We start from the raw sequence: 20,869 nt of genomic DNA, 5'->3' as shown, positions 1-20,869 counted from the left end.
ACCATGGATCCAGGAGCCCAGCGAACACCAGGCAGGATAAATGCTCCCCCGAAATTACACCTAGGCACATCATATTTAATCTGTAGAAAGTCAAAGATAAAGAAAAAAAATCTTGAAAGAAGTCAAAGGGAAAAAAATACCTTATCTATAGATGGGCAAAGATAAGAATTACATCCTATTTCTCCTCAAAAACCATGCAGGCAAGAAGAGGGTGATGTGAAATATTTAAAGTGTTGAGAGAGAAAAAACCAAGCTAGAATTCTGTATCCTGTGAAACTATCCCTCAAAAGTGAAGGAGAAATAAAACTTTTCTCAGACAAACACATACTGAAGGAATTTGTTGCCAGTAGACCTGCCCTCCAAGAAATGTTTAAAAGAAGTTCTTCAGAAAGAAGGAAATTGATATAGATCAGAAACTTGTATCTATATAAAGAAAGAGCATTAGGGATTGTTAGGGAGTTTGGGATTGACGTGTACACACTGCCATATTTAAAATGGAGGGCTTCCCTGGTGGCGCAGTGGTTGAGAGTCCGCATGCTGATGCAAGGGACGCGGGTTCGTGCCCTGGTCCGGGAAGATCCCACATGCCGCGGAGCGGCTGGGCCTATGAGCCATGGCCGCTGAGCCTGCGCGTCCGGAGCCTGTGCTCCGCAATGGGAGAGGCAACAACAGCGAGAGGCCCGCGTACTGCAAAAAATAAATAAATTAAAATGGATAAGGACCTACTGTATAGCACAGGGGTCTCTATTCAGTATTACATAACAACCTAAATGGGAAAATAATTTGAAAAAGAATAGATACATGTATATGTATAACTGAATCACTTTGCTGTACACCTGAAAACTATCACGACATTGTTAATCATCTATACTCCAACATAAAAGAAAAAGTTTAAAAAAAGAAAGAGCATTAGAGAAGGAATAAGTAAGTCGATAAAAAACTTATTTTTCTTAAGTGATCTAACGTATATAATTTGTTCAAAATAATAGCAACAATGTATTCAATTACGTGCATATACATGTATATGAACATATAGATGCTTCTGTATAAGTGAAATGAATGACCGTGATGTTATAAGGTTTCCTCACTATTCATGAAGTGGTATAGTGCTATTTAAAAGTGGACTTGGAATAACTGTAAACGTGTACAGTATTGCAAACTCTGGGGCAACCACTAAAAAAGATGCCATTTATAATGGCACCCAAAGTATGAAATATCCAGGGGAAAATGTAACAAAAGATGTAAAAAACACCTCTAAAACAACAACAAAAAATACCAGTTTGGTAGTTTCTCAAAAAGTGAAACATATGCCTACTGTATGGTTCACACATTCCACTCCTAGGTATTTACTCAAGAGAAAGCATTATTCCCGTTTTGGGGGCGGGGTGTGTGTGTGTGAGGAGGCAGGTGTGATGGAACTGTTCTGTATCTTTATTGCGGTGGCAGTTGCACAACTCTAGGAATCTGTCACAATCATAGAATTGTACACCAAAAAGAGTGAATGTAAATTTAAAAATAAATTAGTGCCTAAAAAAATCAAATGTGTTCTTGGAAAATGAGACCACATCTTCTTCTTCGGATGTAAAACGTATCTAAATTCACAAAAGCCTCCACCCCCACCTCACCTGGCTCAGTTCGGGTAGAAGAAGGAAATTTTACTACTCTTCTTCCAGATGGAAGGTACACACACTAAGAATTATTTCTTTACTTTTTTTTCCCAACCCAGCATATTCTGTGTTCTAACTGATGTGGAGGTCTTTTCACAAGAGCAACTTCCAAGATGTGGCACAGGATTTCTCCACCTCTGCAGTTAAAGAACTGGGAAGCCAGGACTCTGAGGCACTAAAAGACATCAGACTGTTTCTCAAAAAATTAAAAATCGAATGCTTAATTTGAGGGCTGCATATTTTCCGTATTCTAATTCCCCTAAGTGTGTTGGTGCACGCTGCTTCAGTTAATATTGTTGTTTAACAAATTACCCTAAAAATCAAGTGCTTAAAGCAACTCTTTTGTTATGTTCATGAATTCTGTGGGTCAGGAATTCCGACAGGGCACAGAAGAAGGTCTGGAATTTCAACTTGGGTGATTCTGTAACTGGGGGCTTGAATTATGTGAAGGTGTCTTTGCTCATAAATCCAGTGCATGGCAAGGGCCATCAGCTGAGATTTCAGTTTGGGCTGTCACTTGAATTACCATCTACAAGTGGTTTCTCCATGTAGCTTGGGCTTCTTCATAGCATGGCAACCTCAAGGTGGTAGAACTTCTTACACGGTAGTACAGGGTTCCAAAAGTCAGTGTCACGTCATACAATGTAGAAGCTGCATCATCTTTTCTGAACTGGCTTCAGTTGTCTCACACAGCATCACTTCTGTCGCATTCTATTGGTTACAAGTGAAGCACAAAGCCACTGAAGATTCAAAGGGAAATGGCATAGACCCCACCTCTCCGTGGAACGAGTGTCAAGTTCACATGTTGGACACTGCTGCAGCCATCTTTGAAAAATGCAATCTGTTATACATGTGTAGTATACAGTTTCCTTCAGTTAACAAGATCATTGGTACCTAGCATTCCTCAGTTAACTGGGATATTAATGTAGTGAGAATATTTCAATCCTCAAGAAGTGGGAATGTACTACCTAAGGAAATTGGTAGAGGTATAAAAGATCAACATTTCAGTTTCTTTTGGGAAGGAGAATTTGCAATTTTAATAGTCAAAACTAAGTCACAGAACAAGAAGAAAATGAATGGGGAAGACACTGTCACTAATTTAATAAAAATTTGAAAAAAATTTTAAACTCTTCCATTTCAAAATTATATTTTAAAGCTCTGGAATTGTTTTACTTCAATATAAAATATTCTGGCTTATAATAGAAAACTTTGGAATAAGCATTTTAAGAATTTAAGTAAAATAAACCTGCATGCTGATCCCACAGCATATATAAAATTTAATTTGAGATGAATCATAGACTTAAAAGTAAAAGCTAAAATCATAAAGCTATTAGAGAAAAACATAGGAGTCTATCTTGGTGACTTTGAGGCAGCCAAAGACATCTTAAGCAGAAAGCAATAACCTTAAAAGAAAAGACTGACAATTTGGACTTCATCAAAATTTAAAATATATACAGTATTCATCAAAGGACACCACTGAGAAAGTGAATAGGAAAGCCAGAGACTGGGAGAAAAACATTCGCAAAACGTGTATCCGACAAATGACTTGTATCCAGGAAATATAAAGAATTCCAACAACTCGATAATAATACAACAAACAACCAATAAAAATTGGCAAAAGATCTGAAAAGACACTTCACACACACAAAAAATACAAACAGCCAATAAACACATGAAAAAAAGTGCTCAACATCATGGGTTGTCACGAAAATGCAAATTTAACTACAATGGGATAGTACTACATGTCTACTAGATTGCTTAAATTAAAAAACCTAATAATAGCAAATGTTGGCAAGATTGTGAAGCAGTTAGAACCCTTGTACGTTGTTAGGGGAAATGTAAACTGGTATAACCTCTTTTGGTAAAAGGTCTGCCAGTTTCTTAAAAAAACTAAACATACACCTATGTGCTAGCAATTCCATTCATAGTTATGTAACCAAGAGAAAGAAAATTATGTTCACAAAAATATTTGTACAAAAATGTTCAGAGCAGGTTTATTTATATTAGCCAAAAGTTGGAAGTAACCCAGGTGTCTATCAGCAGGGGAAAGAATAAACAAATTGTGGTATTCTCATACAATGGAACACTACTCAGCAATATGAAGGAATGAATTACTGATACAGTCAACAATATGGATAATTCTCAAAATCATACTTAATAAGAGAATCCACAAAAGAATATATGCTGTATAATTTCATTTATATGAAATTCTAGAACAGGGAAAAAGCCATTTACTGTGAAAAAAATCAGAAAAGTGGCTGCCCCTTGAATGGGGGATGTGGGCAGGGACTGACTAGGATGGGGTGTGAGGGAACTTTCTGGGTGACGGTAATGTTGTACATCTTAATAGGGATTTGTGTTGCACAGGTGTATGCATTTGTCAAAATTAAGCAAATGTATACTTAAGGTTGATGCATTTTATTGAATATAAATTTTACATCAAAAGGAAAAAATGTAAATAAATGGTAAGCATGCTGATATATTTAGAGGGAAGTAATTGATGTCTGTGATTTTCTTTGAAATGCACCAAAGTTAAGATGGATTGATGGATGGAGAGAGGGGTGTATGAATGGAGAGATGCATGATAAAGCAAATAATAGTAAAATATTAATGATTCAATCTAAGTGGGGAAAATAAATGGGTAAGAATTTGTTGCTAATTTGACAAGAATTTGAAAATTATAAAAATGATTCCGTCCCCAATTTAATTGCGAAGCTCTGGAATTCTGTAACATAAATATAAAATATTATGGCCCATAATAAAAGAATTTTAAGTAAGCACATTAAAATTATTTGACTCTAATCAATAATCAGAGTAGAGCATCAAGTGGAACAACTCATACCCTGCTCTATGATTATGAGACTCTTGACTTCTGCTCTAAGCGTTCTGCCAGCATTTGTCATTAGCTCTTTCTGGAAACTGAAGCAAGAAACAAAAAATGCTCAGTGCTCTTTGCCCAGGCTTTTTGGTTTTATTTGCTTGAGCTTTATTTATCTTTTTAATTTTTTTTCTACAATTGCTCATTGTTAAAAAAAAAAAATCAAAGAATGAGGCAGCTTGGTGTGCAGCCTGCTAGGATTTCTTCAAAGGATACACAATCCCTGAAATATTTATATAAATATACATGCACATATAACCTTTAGACTTTTGGCATAAATAGGATCATATTATACAGACTTCTGAATTTTGCTTTATCTACAAAACAGCATGATATATATATGGTAGCCATTAGTGCTGTTTACCTAACATCTGGTTTCCCTCTTTCCTCTGAACATATGGGTGGAGCCACGTGACTAGTACTGGCCAATGAATTGAGAGTGTAAATGATATGTATTTCTTGCCAGCTGAGACTCATTGGGCTTGACCCTCCAAAGCTCTCTTCTCTCTCTGGTATATTCAAGGTAGTGGCTGTTCTGTCAGATTCAGTCCCTGAGTGGCTACTGTGAACAAAGCTCCCTCTGACAACAACAATGGATACACAGAGTAAACAAGAAATAACCTTTGTTGATTTAGTTCCCTGAGATTTGGGGGTTAGTTATTACTGCAGCATTACTTAACCAATCCTGACTAACACATTGAACATTTTCTCAAGTATGCATATCTGGCCTATCTCATTCCTTCTAATGGCTAAATAGTACAGTCTTAAACCAAAGCAGTAGAATTTATCCAACTACTCCCCTATTGTTGGACATTTGATTTTTCCAAATTTTTGCTATTACAAAGCTTGCTGCGATAAATATTGTGTGCGCACACACACACATACACACACACATATCTATTACAATCCACTTGTCAAATTTTTTCTGAGTAAAAAGTTTCTAAACGTGCAATGACTAGGTAAAAGGGTCTAAGCATTAGATACTGCCAATTGCCCTCTAAAATGCTGAACCAATTTAAACTCCTATCAATAGAAAATGAAAGTACCTGTTATCCCACATGCTCATCTGGAGCCAGTTATGTTATTCTTTTTAAATGTCACCAATACAATAGGTGGAAATATTTCATTGTTGTTTCAGCTTGCGTGATTATTGGGCTTCTTTTCATAGGTTTAAAGGCTGTTTGTATTGCTTCTGAGAATTGTTTATTCCTGTCCTTAACCCATTTTTGTCTGTTGGTTTTACAGTTTTTCATAAATCCTTAATGTCAATCCCCTGGTTCTTATACTGGTTGTAAATATTTTCTCTCAGTCTGTCCCTTGTCTTTTAAATTTGTTTACAGTATTTTTTGCCTAGAGAAATAGAAAATTTTCCTGTAGTCAATACAGTCAACTTTTCCTTTATGGTTTTTGGAAACTGTGCCCTACCTACCACAAAATTAAAATGTATTACATGTTTCCTAATCAATTATCACTAAAACCTTTATTATTAATCCATTCATTGTCCACTGAATTGAGGATTTCTCTGTACCTTATAATAAAGTCCATAAAAATGAATCTTTTACGGGCTCTATACTCTGTTTCACTGGTATTTTAGTTTAATCCTCTATCAGTATATTACAGTGTTTTCAAATATCTATAAACTACATAAATTCTAGTATCTTGACTGTAATATTCTTCCTTTTCAACATTTTTTTCAATCCCTGATTTTTCTTGAGGGACCTCAAAATCAATGAGCCAATTTCTCTCCCCTAACCCTGCAAAACAAAACCAAATCTAACAACAGCAACAACAAAAACCCACATCGTAAATTCTGATTAGACTTGCTTCAAATCTAGATTAATTTGGACAGATTAGAATTTTTAAAATAGTGTCTTCCCATTCAGAGATATGATAAAATTTTGAAATTGTATTCATTTTAGTCTTACACATTTCTTGTCCAATTTATTCCCAGGTATTTCATAATTTTGTTGCTATAGTGAATAGTACCCCCCATTGCATAATATTTCCTGTTTATTACTAGTAAAACTATTGCTTTTTATGTAGTTTTCTTGTATTTAGCTACTTTCCTAAATATTCTTAATATTTCTAATCATTTTGAAATTGAGTCTTTTGGATTTTTAGATATAAAATCACACGGGTTCTAATTTAAAAATCAGTCTCCAGTTCTATTTTGGGCTATTTACACAATTGGTTCCTAAATGCCTATTTCCACTATACCTAGGGTACAAAATAATGGAATTTTATGGCTGGAAGGGACCTTAAAATTATCTAATCCAAGGGTTACCTCATCAAGTACCTTCTGGGATATGCAGGCAAGATAAATGGGAGAAGGTATACGACAATAAGCAATTGTAGAGACTGGGGAAGAGTGCAGAGACCAGGTACAGTCTGAGGCGGACAGTTGCCACTCACCCCCAACTGACAGTTGACATGGGGAAATGTAGGCCCAGTTTCTATTTTTCAAGAGGAGAGAGAAATATAGACTTTTATGTTTAAACTCTTAATTTTAAAAAACATTAAACAAAAACCAAACAAAACACGATTGCCAGCTATCAATCCATGAACTTGAAAGTAATCCAATGCCTTCACTGAGGGCAAGTTAAACTCAGAAAGGCGTGTCAGAGATTGCAAAAGTAGTGGAATATAGGGGAGGAGTCTGTATTTTGTTTAGCTGCCCGGGTGGATCAGAACAGTATTTGCGAAGTGCTAAAACCAGGCAAGTGTTTTGCTTGGTTTGTTTACAGACAAGGAGTTCAGTTCCTAATGTTGACATTTTACGTCCCCTGTTTGGCTCATCTTGGCTTGGATTTGCCGTCATAGCAAATGAAGAGGGTACCTTTTAAATCGCCCATCTATATTTGGGGAAATTACCACATTATTTTCTCCGTCACCCCAACATGGAAGTCAGAGCTCAATTTCCCAGGCTTCCTTGCAGTTAGAAACATGCTGGTGATCCAGGCTCTGCCAATCGGGGAAGCTTACATGAGACCTTGACTTGGAAGGGATTAACAAGAGAAAACCAGCTAGGCGTGGCCACCTTTGGTGTCAGAGGGGTCCAGCTTTCAGCGGTAGCAAAGGACACAAGGTTGCCAAAAGTAGTGGCACTGATGGTTGTGGTAAAATCAAGTTCTTGGCAGCAGCGCAAATGTAGCAACGAGTGTGGGTGGTGCAGTAGGAACAGAGGCCATTTTCTCATCAGACAAGTTCTACAGCCCAGTTCTGGGCACTGTTCCTAGAACTGAGCCTCAAGCTTGTTGCTCCAGCCCTTCCAAAGATACTGTGAACCACCCAGGATCCTTTTTAAAAATTCCTTTTCTGCTTAACTAGCCAGAGAGGATTCTGCTTTTTAAAAACTAAGCCCTTACCAGTACAAACAACACCATCAGGCAGTGACAGAATCAAATCAAAGATCTCGGTCTCTTTGATTCCCAGGCCAGCATTTTTTCTATGACATCACATTTATTTATATTTAATGCTTTTAGGAAGGTTCAAAATGCTGTTTTCAAAAATGTATGCTGAGGCTCGTATCTCAAAGATATGGTATGGACACTGTCAAAGTGTCTATTTGGTTCAAGATGAGAGTACATGTTTGAGTGCTTTTGGAATTTGTCTTGGTTTTTCCTTCTGTTCACATAGATTCATAGACTAGTGGCTTCCTTAAAAGATGTTAGTTAGGCTTACAATAAAAACACCAATGTACACAGAGTTTTTCAAAAAAAGATAGAGCAAAACCACATAAAAGGAGAGATAACTGTCTGAGATAAATCAGGATGAGATCATTACAATTTTCTGAGCACTAAATTTATAATCTTCTTCCTTGAAGTAAAGGACAGTAACGGGGTGGATTATATTAATGTTTCCCAACCTTGGTCCACCAACGGTGATGTTTATTTTCCACCTTCATGGCCTCCAAGTTTTTAAAGGGCTTCTTCCAACCTCATTTATTAAAGAATGCTTTCAATGACCTCATCAAGAGTAAATACAGAACTTACTGAAATATTGAAAACAGGACATAGATTCCTACTACTATTTTCGGTGACTATTTCAAACTATTCCAACTATTGGGATAAAGGGTTTTCATTTTCTAGTGTCCGCTACGCACTACAGTGTGCTACAATAAGAACTTAACATACGTCATCAGATTTATTCATCACAACAGCTCTATGCAGTAGGTATTACTACCATCCCCATTTTGTAGGTGAAAACATTGCTCAGCAACTTACTTAAGGCCACCAAGCTGACGAACGGCAGAGCTGAGATTTGGATGCAAGCCTACAAGTCTAAAATTGAATCTGTTTACTACATTATACTACCTCTCTCAGGAAGAATTTTAAGTTTACAAGAACGAAAATTTCCTCGAGGCTGTAAATCTTGGAATTTATTACATCGATGCTCACAGGAAATCTCCTGATCCCACAGTTGATAATGGGGGTCTGAGGAAGAATGGTGTAATAATTCACTACATTCACTGAGGCCTGAGACACGGGGTGCTGGAGGTATCTAGGAAAGACTCCAGGGTGAACCGGGCATGTGCCCTGCCCTTGGAAAAGAGGTGAGCACTGAGCACACAGAAAACCAAAATACATGCAGGCTACATGGGGTGGGTGTCATCTCTGATGGAGAGATCAAGGCTCGGGGAGGTGGCCGGAGGGAGGGGCTGGCCACGTCTTCCCTGGCACAGGGCCCTCGCTGCTGCTGTCGCCTAGGGTTCTGAGTCCAGGGCCCCCATCAGGAAGCCTCACCCTGCCCATGTTCCCAACTGCACGAAACACTAGCCCTGCCAAGCCTAGTCCCTGCCTGGCTCCCTGCTGAAACCTGCCCGTCAGGTATCGAGGCTCTGAGAAAGGCTCTCTGCACTTTCTTCGATAACAATCCATGGCTGTCACAGGCCAATCTGACAGACCATGAAAAAAGTGTCCCAGAGAAATAGGTCCAGCCTAGAGGCAGAGCCAGCTAGCCCCACAAGGCAGAAGAGAAACACTCCCTCCCAAAACTGCCCTCTGTTTCCACCTGCCCCTGCATTCCTTCAGGTCAATTTTGAGGCAAATATCTCAGGAAGGCCCACAAGTTAATCCAGTAATCCATTAGCAACCACGGCACCTTATGCAGAGATAGTTTATTAGCTCCTGCCCGCAAGGTTTCCCTGAGAAGCGGTGCAAATCTCTGAGGGGAAAGAAAATGCCCGGGGCTTGGACTGCTGCCCAAAGCAGCAAGCCTGAGGTCTGAGGTGCCAGGTACATACTGAGAGGGCCAGGTATGTAAGCAGGGGAGAAAATGAGGGCCACAGAGGTGAAGCCCAGAGGCCTACACTGCAGTCCTGCCTCTGCCCGCCCACTCTACTACTTCGATGCACAAATTTGAAAAGGGAACATTTTACAAGTGTATTCATAAACCTACAGAATGTTTCACAATGTCAGCGCCTAGAAGGGGCCTTAGAGACCATTATATGGACCGAAGAGTGAGGTGTAGGTAGGTGAAGTGAGTTGCCCAAGTCACTTGACTTGTGAGAGTCGGGACTAGCTCTCCCTGACTTCCCTACAGTCAGAGACAGATTTCCCTTCCCCAGAGCAAGGTAATCAATTATTTACTTGTTTGATGCAAACTTTAGACAGAATGTTCCTTGAGAAATAGGACCATTCATTGAATTCTTCAACGAACACCTACTGTACTTGGCGGGAGCCACTTGTGGAGGCAGGGAAATAAACGAATAACTCAACACGGCCTACCAGTGGATAATACAGGAAAAGCATTTAGCACGATGTATGGTCCACAGTAAGTGCTCAATAAACGGTGACTTCTCCAAAAGAATAATTCGAGTGAGATGGAAATAAGGGAAGAGATGGAGGCAAGGGTCAGATCATGACCAAACTCACATGAAACACTAAAAGGTTGGGATTTGCCCTAGAGCAAAGGAACGACATGATCAGAGTTTAGGGAGGTCACCCTGGCACGGCTTTGGAGGATGAGCGTTAAGACGAGGAGTCCAGGTGAACAGATGAAAAGCTGAACTGCAACAGTGAAGCTAGAGATGGAGAGAGGTAGTTTAAGAAGCGCAATTTCAAGAGGGTGGGAGAGGTCAAGATAGGGGAAAGACAAGGTAGACCCTGGCCCAGGCCCTGGGGACAAGTATGGTGGCCTTTACCAAGACAGGGTCCCCGGCTACAACTTTATGGGAAAGAAAAAGAGGTCAATTTAGGGAAAGTTATTTGGGGATGCCTTAGGGACATCCAAAGGGGGGATGTCTCGGAGGCATTCGTACTTCCAGATTTATAATTCAGGAAAACGGTCTGAGCAGGAGGAACTAAATGGAGAACTCAGCCTTTAGCTGACAGCCAAAGCAGTGGGGGCTGGATAAAATGCAGCCACTCAACAAATATTCACACCCAGGCACTGTGAAAAGTGATAAACTTAAAGCAAAAAACAAGAAAGAGAAGGTCCTTGCCCTCAAAGAGGTTACGTTCTGGTGAGAGGAGCTAGAATATACACTCATACATACATACAGAAATAAAAGAACAATATTAGCTAGTAAAAGCTCCAAGCACAGAATTAAATTAGGATGTGGTGTGATCGCAACTGACTATGTACTTTCTTTGCCTTTGCCCAGGAAAGAACGTGAAGAGCAAAAAAGAGGGCTGAAGACCATGACCCACAGATGGCGCAGTGCCCGACACCAAGCATATCACATGGACCAGGACCTCTTGACGCCTCTTCGGCACTCTCATCTGGAGACAGAACCCCCAAGAATAATCCTAGCATCTCATTATTCCATCCAGGAACTGTGATATGTAGTGAGCCCAGCACGAGGTGCCAGGTTTAGGGCAGTGAACAGGGCTGTCGAGGACCCTGCTCCTCAGAAAGCTCACATTCTAATAGGAGAAGACACACCCAGGCACACACACACTTAAATAAACTTAACTGCAAGTGGTGCTAAGTGCTATGAAAAATATAAACAAGGGGCTAAGAAAAACAGTGAGGGATCTACTTTAGGTAGACTAGAAAGAAATCCCCTAGGAGGAAGCAGCATCTACAATGAGTCCCAGGGTTTGCCGCGAAAAGGATGGTGGTGTGGACGTTCTGAGCAGAGAGAACTGCGTGTGCATAGGCTTGGAGGAGGGAAAGAGCTTGACGTGTTTGAGAAAGCAAGTGACTGACGGTCAGCAAGGCCAGAGGACAGAGCTGGAGGAAAAGAAGTGATGACACTGGAAATCCAGAGTTGCATCGCTCAAGGCCCTGCCGGCTGCAATAAAACGTTTGCATCTTATTGGAAGCCACTGAAGGGTTTTTCAGACCAGGTACAGCCTGATCTGATTTCTGTCTTAAGGCCTGGAGAGGGCCTAAATATTGGGAGCTAGTTTTTTCTGATCATCTTTCTGAGCCTTGAGGTCACCCTGCAATCACACAGTGTGGCCATCCTTTATTCCGCCCACAATTAGGGTCAGGCCGCAAAGCAACTTTTCCTCCTTGGATCTCCTGCCTGGCCTAAGTGCTTCCCCCAAAGCCCCATAAACTTACTAAAGTGTTTCCAATAGACACTGCTAGAGTACTAGGAGAATGGACGCTTTTGTAAAAGAACACAAAATAATAAAACGAAACCACTCCCTCATTTCTGATGGAAATTCGCTTTCCCCTCCACTGCTTTCCATTAGTCCATGGCCTGAGCAATTGTCTCTGCTCTTTACCCTGTCTCCATTTATTTTCCAAGAGGCCATGAACATGTGTACTGCTATGAACAATAACAAAGAACTATAAATTCTTATTGATCCCAGAAGCTCGGGAATTCTAAACAATAAAAATATGTCCTCTGACTGCTGTTCTCAAAAGAATATTTTGGAGGCACAGAAGAGGTTTGTTGAAATAACAAATGAGCTCTGGGGACACTCTGGGCCAAATGGAGGGCTCGGGTCACCAGGTATTGATGCAACAGGCAACTTCAGACACAAAGCTAGAAAGACCTCCCTGCCACCCTCTCCTGGGCTCACGTCTTCATTTCTCAGCCACATCTTGACTGTATCAAGCTGAGTTTCCTATGTAGCTTTCAGCCACTATTGTTTTTAGGAGCCAGCATTCTCAGCCTAAAGAGAAAGTCCCCTTTGTCCTCCATCTGTGATTTAATTTACATTCTCCTGAACGCTCCATTCACTTTGTTTTCAGGCTAAGAAGTCTCACAATTGTACCAGACCCTGAATTTGAATTTCCCTGTGTTTCTGCTGTTTGGAAATTTGCCTAGGTCAGTCACTGGACAGTCCTAGAATTCAGCTTAACCTTAGAGAAAATCTTTATTGTTCATGATTTCTTATAATACTTCTAACCTCTGTCATATATTTTCCCCTTGATTTCTACATTTTTGTGTCTTTCAAGATACATACGTGTGTGAGCGCACATACACACAGAGGCATACACAGCACCTTTCCTCTGATAATTGCCGAACTTGCCACTATCTTTTCCAACTGGATCGCATTCCTAAGGAGATGTCCCTCCTAGATTCCTCAGATTTCAGAGGGGTGCTCTTAGCTGCACTGCTTTCAGCCTTTCTCATTCAGATGCAGCCTTCCTGGCATTCCCCCGATCCTTCAATGCCCCACATGATTCATAAGACAATGTGCCCAACTGACTTACTATGCCTTTGCCTCTCTGTTCTCCCCTAGGAACTTCTTTTATATGCAAACGCATAAAATTTACTAGAAATGGGCAAAACTTGACCACAAAGTAATACGAATGTAAAGAAATACCAATTCCTAGTAAAAAAAAAAGTATGTAGAGAATTAATGAAGAAAGAAACACTAGGGAAGAAATTGTTCTTTCTGTTCTTTGGACAATCTTGAGGAGAAAACAGATGACTGCTAGCAGAATATGGCTTACCTGAATGTATTATAAGCCACCATCTTCGTGTGCATGCAATCAGCAGCTGTAAACACCTGCTTGAGATCTCTGGATTGTGATTCTTCTTGTTTTATCTTTTGTAGGGCAAGTTCAATGTTGCTCATAAGAAACTGGAAAGGAGAAGAGAAAGGCATTTAAGATAGGGAGTCCAATCTTCCTGGTGGCCAGCAAAGAGACTTCATACTGTGAACCTTGACTTAGCTGGCTATGTCTTTCCATAGAGACCAACACAGAGAAGACATGACCAGATTTCTTCAGCTATGGCTCTAGGACAAGAAGCGACATTAGCACAGGGCCAGACCTGAGAGAAATGCACTTAAGGGACAGTGCGCTACAGGAATCAGAAAAGAACCACTACTCCGACCTCAGCCTCCTCCCTTTAACCCTTGGACATTGACCCAACATGTTGGGAGACCCTAATGGAGAGCATGGGGATTCAAAATTGAATAAATGGACCCCCATCTTCCCCAGATCTTTAGAGTGCGCCCCCAGAACTGTCAGCCACCAGGTGATACACGCACTGCAGTCCCCTTACACTCACTCTCCAGGCAGCCCCCAGTTCCTGTCTCCTACACTGTGATTTGGCTTCTGACTCTGTAAGAATACTTCTTATTCAGTCCACTAAAGCATAAGCTTGTAAATAACTACAGCGAAGAACTAGAAAAGGAGAAGACTAAATACAAAAAGAAAAACATTGATGGTAACTTAGAATAAAGTTCATCTCTGCCCCGGGAAGGGGGAGGCACTCCCTCCCTTTTTTGCATTTCCTTTAATCTGTTTCCATGATAGGATCTATTAGCTCTTTTGAAAAGACTCCTCGGACTGATATTAATCTTTCTCTGCTTAGAATGTCTTTGTTAAGAGTAGTTTTAAGATAATGCAGTTTTCACTTGGGATGCTGATATTAGATAATGTCCTACCCTGCTTTTATCTTTCTGAAAGGAGAAGAGCCCTTTATGTCTCATATATACATGAGATATATGTGTGTGTGTGTGTGTCTGTGTGTGTGTATTCATGCTATATATTTTTTATATTAAAGTACAGGTTTGCACTGTGTTTGCAAATGGAGCTCTAGTTACAATAGCTATTGTAAATTGTACACCGACAGAGCTTGCTATGGGGCACACAGAGCTAAGCACTTAAAACATTTTCGCATCCAATCTTCATAGTAACTCTCTGAAATAGGCACTGTTGGTACTCCCATTTTACAGATGTGGAAAACAAAGCTCAGGGAAGATACACGTCTAAGGCCCCTCAGCTTTTAAGGAGTCAGGTTTCCTAGCCAAGCCTGCTGGTCTCCAGGAATCTAACTGCCCTATTATTGAGTCTCTCACCTGACTTCAGTGCTTTTGAAGCGCTACCGGCTCTTGGTGTCACGCTAACCCAAGTTCCTAACGCTGCAAATGAAGAGATGGTGTGGCAGCCCCAGAGGGTGCTGCCCAGGCCTGCCCTCAAGAGGGACCACGCAGAGAAGAGCACTGTTAGCGGACAGCCCCCAGCTGCTGCACCTTCGTGATCACTGCAGCGCTGCAGCTCTCAGAGACCCCACGGAGGGCACACTCTCCCCAGACTCTTACCATCCAGTGACTGAGCAGAAAGGAGGCACCAGAGCTGGGCCATTCCTGCCTGACATGGGATTTCTCTGATAGCTAGTTTGCTCCAGGGCTCCCCATTGGTCTGGTGCAGACTTTCTCAGAGCTATGCTGTGTCTGAGGCTCTTCCCACCCCATTCTTCTTCCTTCCCTCTCCTTTCTCAGGGATCAGACCGACATCCCAGTCTCCCCACCTACTCCTGTTCCCTCCCCCTTTATCCTTCATACGCATTTCCCCCAAGACATCTGTCGCATGTCTAAGTCTGTCTTGGTATCTGCTTCTCAGAGGACCCAAACTGATCCGGGTAACGTGCTATACACAGTGAGACTGATCTTAGCAACTTACCCCGAGCATTTTACATATAAATGAAACGGAATTGGTACTATATCTATATAAACGGCACATAAATATTATTATTTTCAGGCAGACTTTTTAAATACATCATTTCTAGATAGATTCTTCAATAGTAGGCAATGGTTCTGAAATATACGTGTTTGCACACCGGACTAGTCCACACTTAAAAATCAAGATTTTGTCAACATGTTATTTTTACTGAACGGCACTGCCATAATGGAACTTTTAGTGATAGTACCCACGTGCCATACTACTGCAAATGAAAAGACTCTTGGCACTCACTGTTGCCAATTTGTCCCTGGATTCCCATTCAGGCCTCAGGTGGCTCCTGTTATGGGAAGCTGCAATCCCAGCAACTATCAGGTTCCCTTGGGGTTTCTGTTTGTTTAGGTCTTGGCCTTCTCTGCAGGCCTGTGCCAATTAACTGGGACAGCACAGTGTGTGGTACCAGATTGTCTTCCTTTCCGATCATTGCTGAATTGTTTTCTGAAAACATTGTTAGTGTCAGCAGAAAACCCAGGAAACTTGATTCAACCTTGGGCCTGCCTCCTGCCTGTGCCTGGCATCCATGATGCTGGGCAGTGGAAAACCCAGCATATAAACAGAGGAGACCAGGCCCTGGCCTCTGTGACGGGACCTGCGGCCAAGTCGTGCAGATCCATTATTCATGCCCACATGTGTGAAAGCACAATGTAAAACCGGTGGCGAGATGAAGAAGAAAAGGCCTGGAGTAAGAAAAACACAGACTGCAGAGTGCTGAGAGGTGAGTCAAGAATTATACCAAGTGAGTTCACCTTATCTGAATTCCTCTCCATGTAGTTTAAGGTATACACATCAGCACTGACCAAAAGAAATAGGTAGCCATTCACGTTCACTTTGGCTCCAACATACAGCTCCTCAGCCTTGATATATTCTGAGAGTTTACTTTTAAAGACTTCTTGTCCAGGCTTCTTAACACGAATTCTTTTTAAGAACATCCCACCAGTATTCCCTATAGAAAAAGAGAAAAAAAGTTAATGAGTAGGTCTTGTTCTTAAAAGAACCGTACAGGGCTTCCCTGGTGGCGCAGTGGTTAACAATCCGCCTGCCAATGCAGGGGACACGGGTTCGAGCCCTGGTCCGGGAAGATCCCACATGCCGTGGAGCAACTAAGCCCGTGCGCCACAACTACCGAGCCTGCGCTCTAGAGCCCGCGAGCCACAACGACTGAGCCCGTGTGCCACAACTACTGAAGCCCGCACGCCTAGAGCCCGTGCTCTGCGACAAGAGAAGCCACAGCAATGAGAAGCCTGTGCATCGCAACGAAGAGTAGCCCCTGCTTGCTGCAACCAGAGAAAACCCCACGTGCAGCAAGGAAGACCTAACGCAGCCAAAAATCAAACAAATTAAATAAATGACTTAAAAAAAAAAAGAACAGTACAACTTGCCTTTAGAGTTACTTCATGCTCAAACACAGACCATACAACTTAGCTGTGAACTTGTGAACTCATACTGCGTATAGTACTTAAGGGAAGAATGAGGCAGTGGGTGAAGAAATGAGACTTCCTAGATGAGTGTGTAAAGAAGAAAAGTGGCATGGCATTCCAGCCTTTTCTTTTCTCGCCCCACTCCCTTCCCAGTCCAAACACTTAAATAAACACTTAGCGAGGACTTGCTATATGCCCAGCAGCATCCTGGACACTGGGACATCAGGAACATCTTTAGAGCCTGCCTGAACAGTACCAGGTAGAAAATTTCTCACCTGAGCTTATCTCCACCTATTTGTCCTTATACTTCTGGTGACATACAGATGAAATGTAAGATGCACTATTTCCGGAAAGGAGCTTGCTTAATTATTTGAAGATTAACTACGGGAGTCCCCTGAACTCTTTTTTTCTACAGGCAAAATATCTTTGCTTCTTTTAGCGATGCCTCATTTTTCTTACTTTCCAGAATTCTCACCATTTCCTCTGCTCTTTTCTGGGTATTATTTGGTTTTTGAGCTCTTGGAAAGCAGTGAGCAGAGTTGAATGTGGGACTCCATTACCTTCTAACCGAAAATGAACTGAAATCTTCAAAGCTGAGACCAGATGAGCTTTGGGGATCAGCTTCATCACACTCCTACCACTTGCAGAAACCAGGGGTGGTGGAAAGACATAGCCTTTGCAGCCAAACAGAGCTGGAGTCCCTCCTGGCTCTGTCACTTGCTTGCTGGATGATCTTTAGGAGTCATTTAACCTCTCTGAACCCCTCTGAGTTCTCATTGGTAAATGGGAATAATATTTGTGGGGGGCCATGAAAATGTACTTCTCAGATTGCCTGCTGTGGGGAACAAAGTTGACAGAAGGCTCCAACTGCTATGTTCTGAAATCCATCCCCAGATTTGTGCCGAGGTCACGCTTCCCAGAGGCTGCTGCCAACACATGACTGAGCAAGGCAGGGGTACTAAGGCAGGCCCATTCCTGCAAGATGGGAGCTCCTCCGACTGGTGACTTTGGCCCCCAGGACTCCCAGTCAGCTTTGGCAAAACTTTCTCAGAGTTTCACTGCAGTCACCATTCCCTTTTCACCTTCCCCTTTTTCCCTTTCCTCTGTCCTTCACAGGAATCAGGCATGCCCTGCAGTCTGATGGCTCTCCTGGCCTCTTCTGGCTCCTGCCACATTTTCCCTCACCAGCATTTCCCCTAATAAATCTCTTGTACATTTAATCTCATCTTGGGGTTTGCCTCTTGGAGGACCTGAACTAACACAAAACGTAACCTCATAAAAGTCTTCTAAGTAAAATAGTAGGTACTCAGTCAGGACTGCTATTATCACCAGCAAGCTTATAGTTGACTGCCGTCACCCTTTCTGTTTTATGAATGCTGCAATTGGTTTGGCCATATCGTCCCCATTCTAGATGTAGAGAGTTGATTTTTTGACCTTCAAGAGCATGACTTTATATTCATCCCTATTTGATTTCATATTCTAAGATTTGATTCATTATTCAAATCACCGTGGACCCTGACTTAGTTATACAAATTATTCATTATTCATTGATGTGCTGAGTGGCTCATACCAGCTCATAAGGGCTGGTTGTTAAATTTTCAAGGGATTTTGCAAGCCAGTTGTTAAAACTGTTGGTTGCTTGAAATTGGCCATGGTTTGGGTACTTGCATCATGGAAATTGACAAACAGTACAAAATAGAGCTTTTAAAATTTTTTCAGAGAGCCGGTTAACCAGCACACCATTGATTATTCTTCTCAAACGTGTGTCTTTGGCACAGATAAAAATGTTGAACGTGTTGGGACAAAGAAGAGAGCCCTACAGTTCCATAATTTGTTAAGTCAAAATCAATGGCTCTCTTCAGCAATGGCCATCCTATCAGTCTACTGCAGAGAGGCACCCCGTGGGCCCTGCAGCTGGAACCTTGGCAGCAGCCTCAACAGCCGGAGGGAAATAGACTCTGAAGATTAAATTTGTTAATCTGGGATTCTTGTCCTAGAGCTAGACAAAAATTTCGTACGTGGTACTATCAAGAATACACGGTTCTTCTTGTCTTGCTAGCTGTGCATGGAACTGGTGGTAGCCAGACCATGATTTTGAAGCCGCTGGATTCCACAGAGGTGCCTCAGAAGCCACGGAGGAAGTAGGGAGAGTGTCCAAAAGGAGATGTCCCAAGTCCCCCAGTCCCGAGCCAACCAAAACTGTTCCTCTTTTATCAGTTTATATGTCTGGGTTCGCATTTAAGAGATCTTTGTAAAATGCACTTTAGTGGTTAAAAAAAAAAATGAAAGCCACTCTCTTAGATCATCTAGGCTATAAAAATCAGACCACAGTCCCTTTCAACATGAAGAGACAGTTAATTATTCTGAGGAAACTGCTATGAGACGTATGTCTCTTACCTGAATTCCTCTCCATAGGTTCAAACACTGAAATTGTGTCATCACTGAGAAAATATGAAATAGCAAACGTCCCTTCCACATCAGCACATTTGTGTGTGATTAGTTTTGCAAAAAAAAACAGAGTGTATTGCTTATGTTGCTGTAGCTAAATGGAAGAAAACAAGGGTTATAGCATTATACAAGTAATCTTCCACATATTATGCGTGTAAAAAAACCTGTAAAAGGTATGCTATGTTTTTTTATTGAGATGTAATTGACATATAACATTATATTAGCTTCAGGTATACAACACAATGATCTGACATTTGTATATATTGTGAAATGATCACCACAATAAGTCTAGTTAATACCCGTCACCACACTTAGTCACAAAAATTTTTTTCTTGTCATGATAGCTTTTAAGATCTATTCTCTCAGCAACTTTGAAATATGAACTATAGTATTATTAACTATAGTCATCATGCTATACATTACAACCCCGTGACTTATTTATTTTATAACTGGAAGTTTGTACCTTTGACCCCCTTTACCCATTTCACCCACCTCCCATCCCCCAGGTGCGCTATGGTTTTAAGATAGTAGCATAAACTCTCAGAGGTTGAAAAAGTTCTACCATCTTCTTATTAAGGCTCTAAATCTATATGCAGAGGCATTTTCTCAGTTTATTAAAATATCTCTTATTCTTTTGATGTCCAGGGTAACATATTGGGAATATGTACCCAAAACAGATGTCATAAACACACTGCTCAAACCATCTGCATTACATGGTTGTTCCCTACTCACGAGGCTGGTCAACAATCACAATCATGTCAGCAAAAGAAGCACAGCACCTGGGCCTCACTGCCTGAGTAGGCCAGAGGCTGCGCTCTGCTGGTGCCTAGAGCCACCTCCCCATTGCACTGCCCACTTTCTCATGCCCATTCCTCTTCTTTCTTCAAACCCCACATCGTCTCCTCGCTGAGTCACTCTCCCAGTTCCCCAGCAGCCCCCTAACTCCCTTCAAGGGAAAATTTACCTTTTCCCTTTCAAATGCTATATTAAACATGATAGACCTGCCTTTCATAACACTTATCACCCGTATCATAAGTCACCATTACTTACAAGTCTGTTTTCTGAAAGCAAGGACTGCATCTTATTAATCATTGTCTAAGACAACATTTTTTACATTCTAAGTGCTCAAATATTTGTAGAAAGTTTTTATAAGATCCGTATAGATTGGAATTTGCACTTAGAATTCTGTGCGTGAATAGTCTAGAAGAATAAAGATGGGATCGAGTTCTAGAATCAGAAGTTCCCAAAATTGATTGCCTGGTCTTGGAAGAAATTTATTTATGGTCTGCCAGCAGAAGCATGTCTGTGGATATCAGCTAGTGAAAGGTGGACCTCATGACAAATACTGAACCCTTTGGGAGGTCTCCGATAATCAAAATCATTACCCCAAGGAGGCAGGGAGTAAAATAAACCATGTACTTCATCCCTTCCCTGTCACAACTCTAAGCAGAGAGGTCCTCACTTTCAGTCTCGTACGCTGAAATTCATTCTTTCCTTGTGATCACACTGATTTAAAAACAAACAAACAAGAACACTTATTTGTGATTTGCAGAGGCAGAAGGTGCTTTTCTCTGCTCCTTTCT

At 41.2% G+C, this 20,869-nt stretch overlaps 1 protein-coding gene across 1 annotated transcript in view; it reads right to left on the bottom strand.

The window, feature by feature from the left end:
- EFHC2 (EF-hand domain containing 2) overlaps nt 1-20,869 on the bottom strand; it is a 203,224-nt gene that overhangs the window by 70,966 nt on the left and 111,389 nt on the right. Inside the window, 4 exon segments of the mRNA XM_060137356.1 lie at nt 13,405-13,535; nt 16,167-16,363; nt 19,236-19,359; nt 19,362-19,380. Of these exon segments, the coding sequence (XP_059993339.1) occupies nt 13,405-13,535; nt 16,167-16,363; nt 19,236-19,359; nt 19,362-19,380 (471 nt within the window).

This window comes from Lagenorhynchus albirostris, chromosome X (assembly GCF_949774975.1).
Source record: "Lagenorhynchus albirostris chromosome X, mLagAlb1.1, whole genome shotgun sequence".
Classification (NCBI taxonomy): Eukaryota; Metazoa; Chordata; class Mammalia; order Artiodactyla; family Delphinidae; genus Lagenorhynchus; species Lagenorhynchus albirostris.
This window is presented reverse-complemented; position numbering and strand designations above follow the sequence as displayed.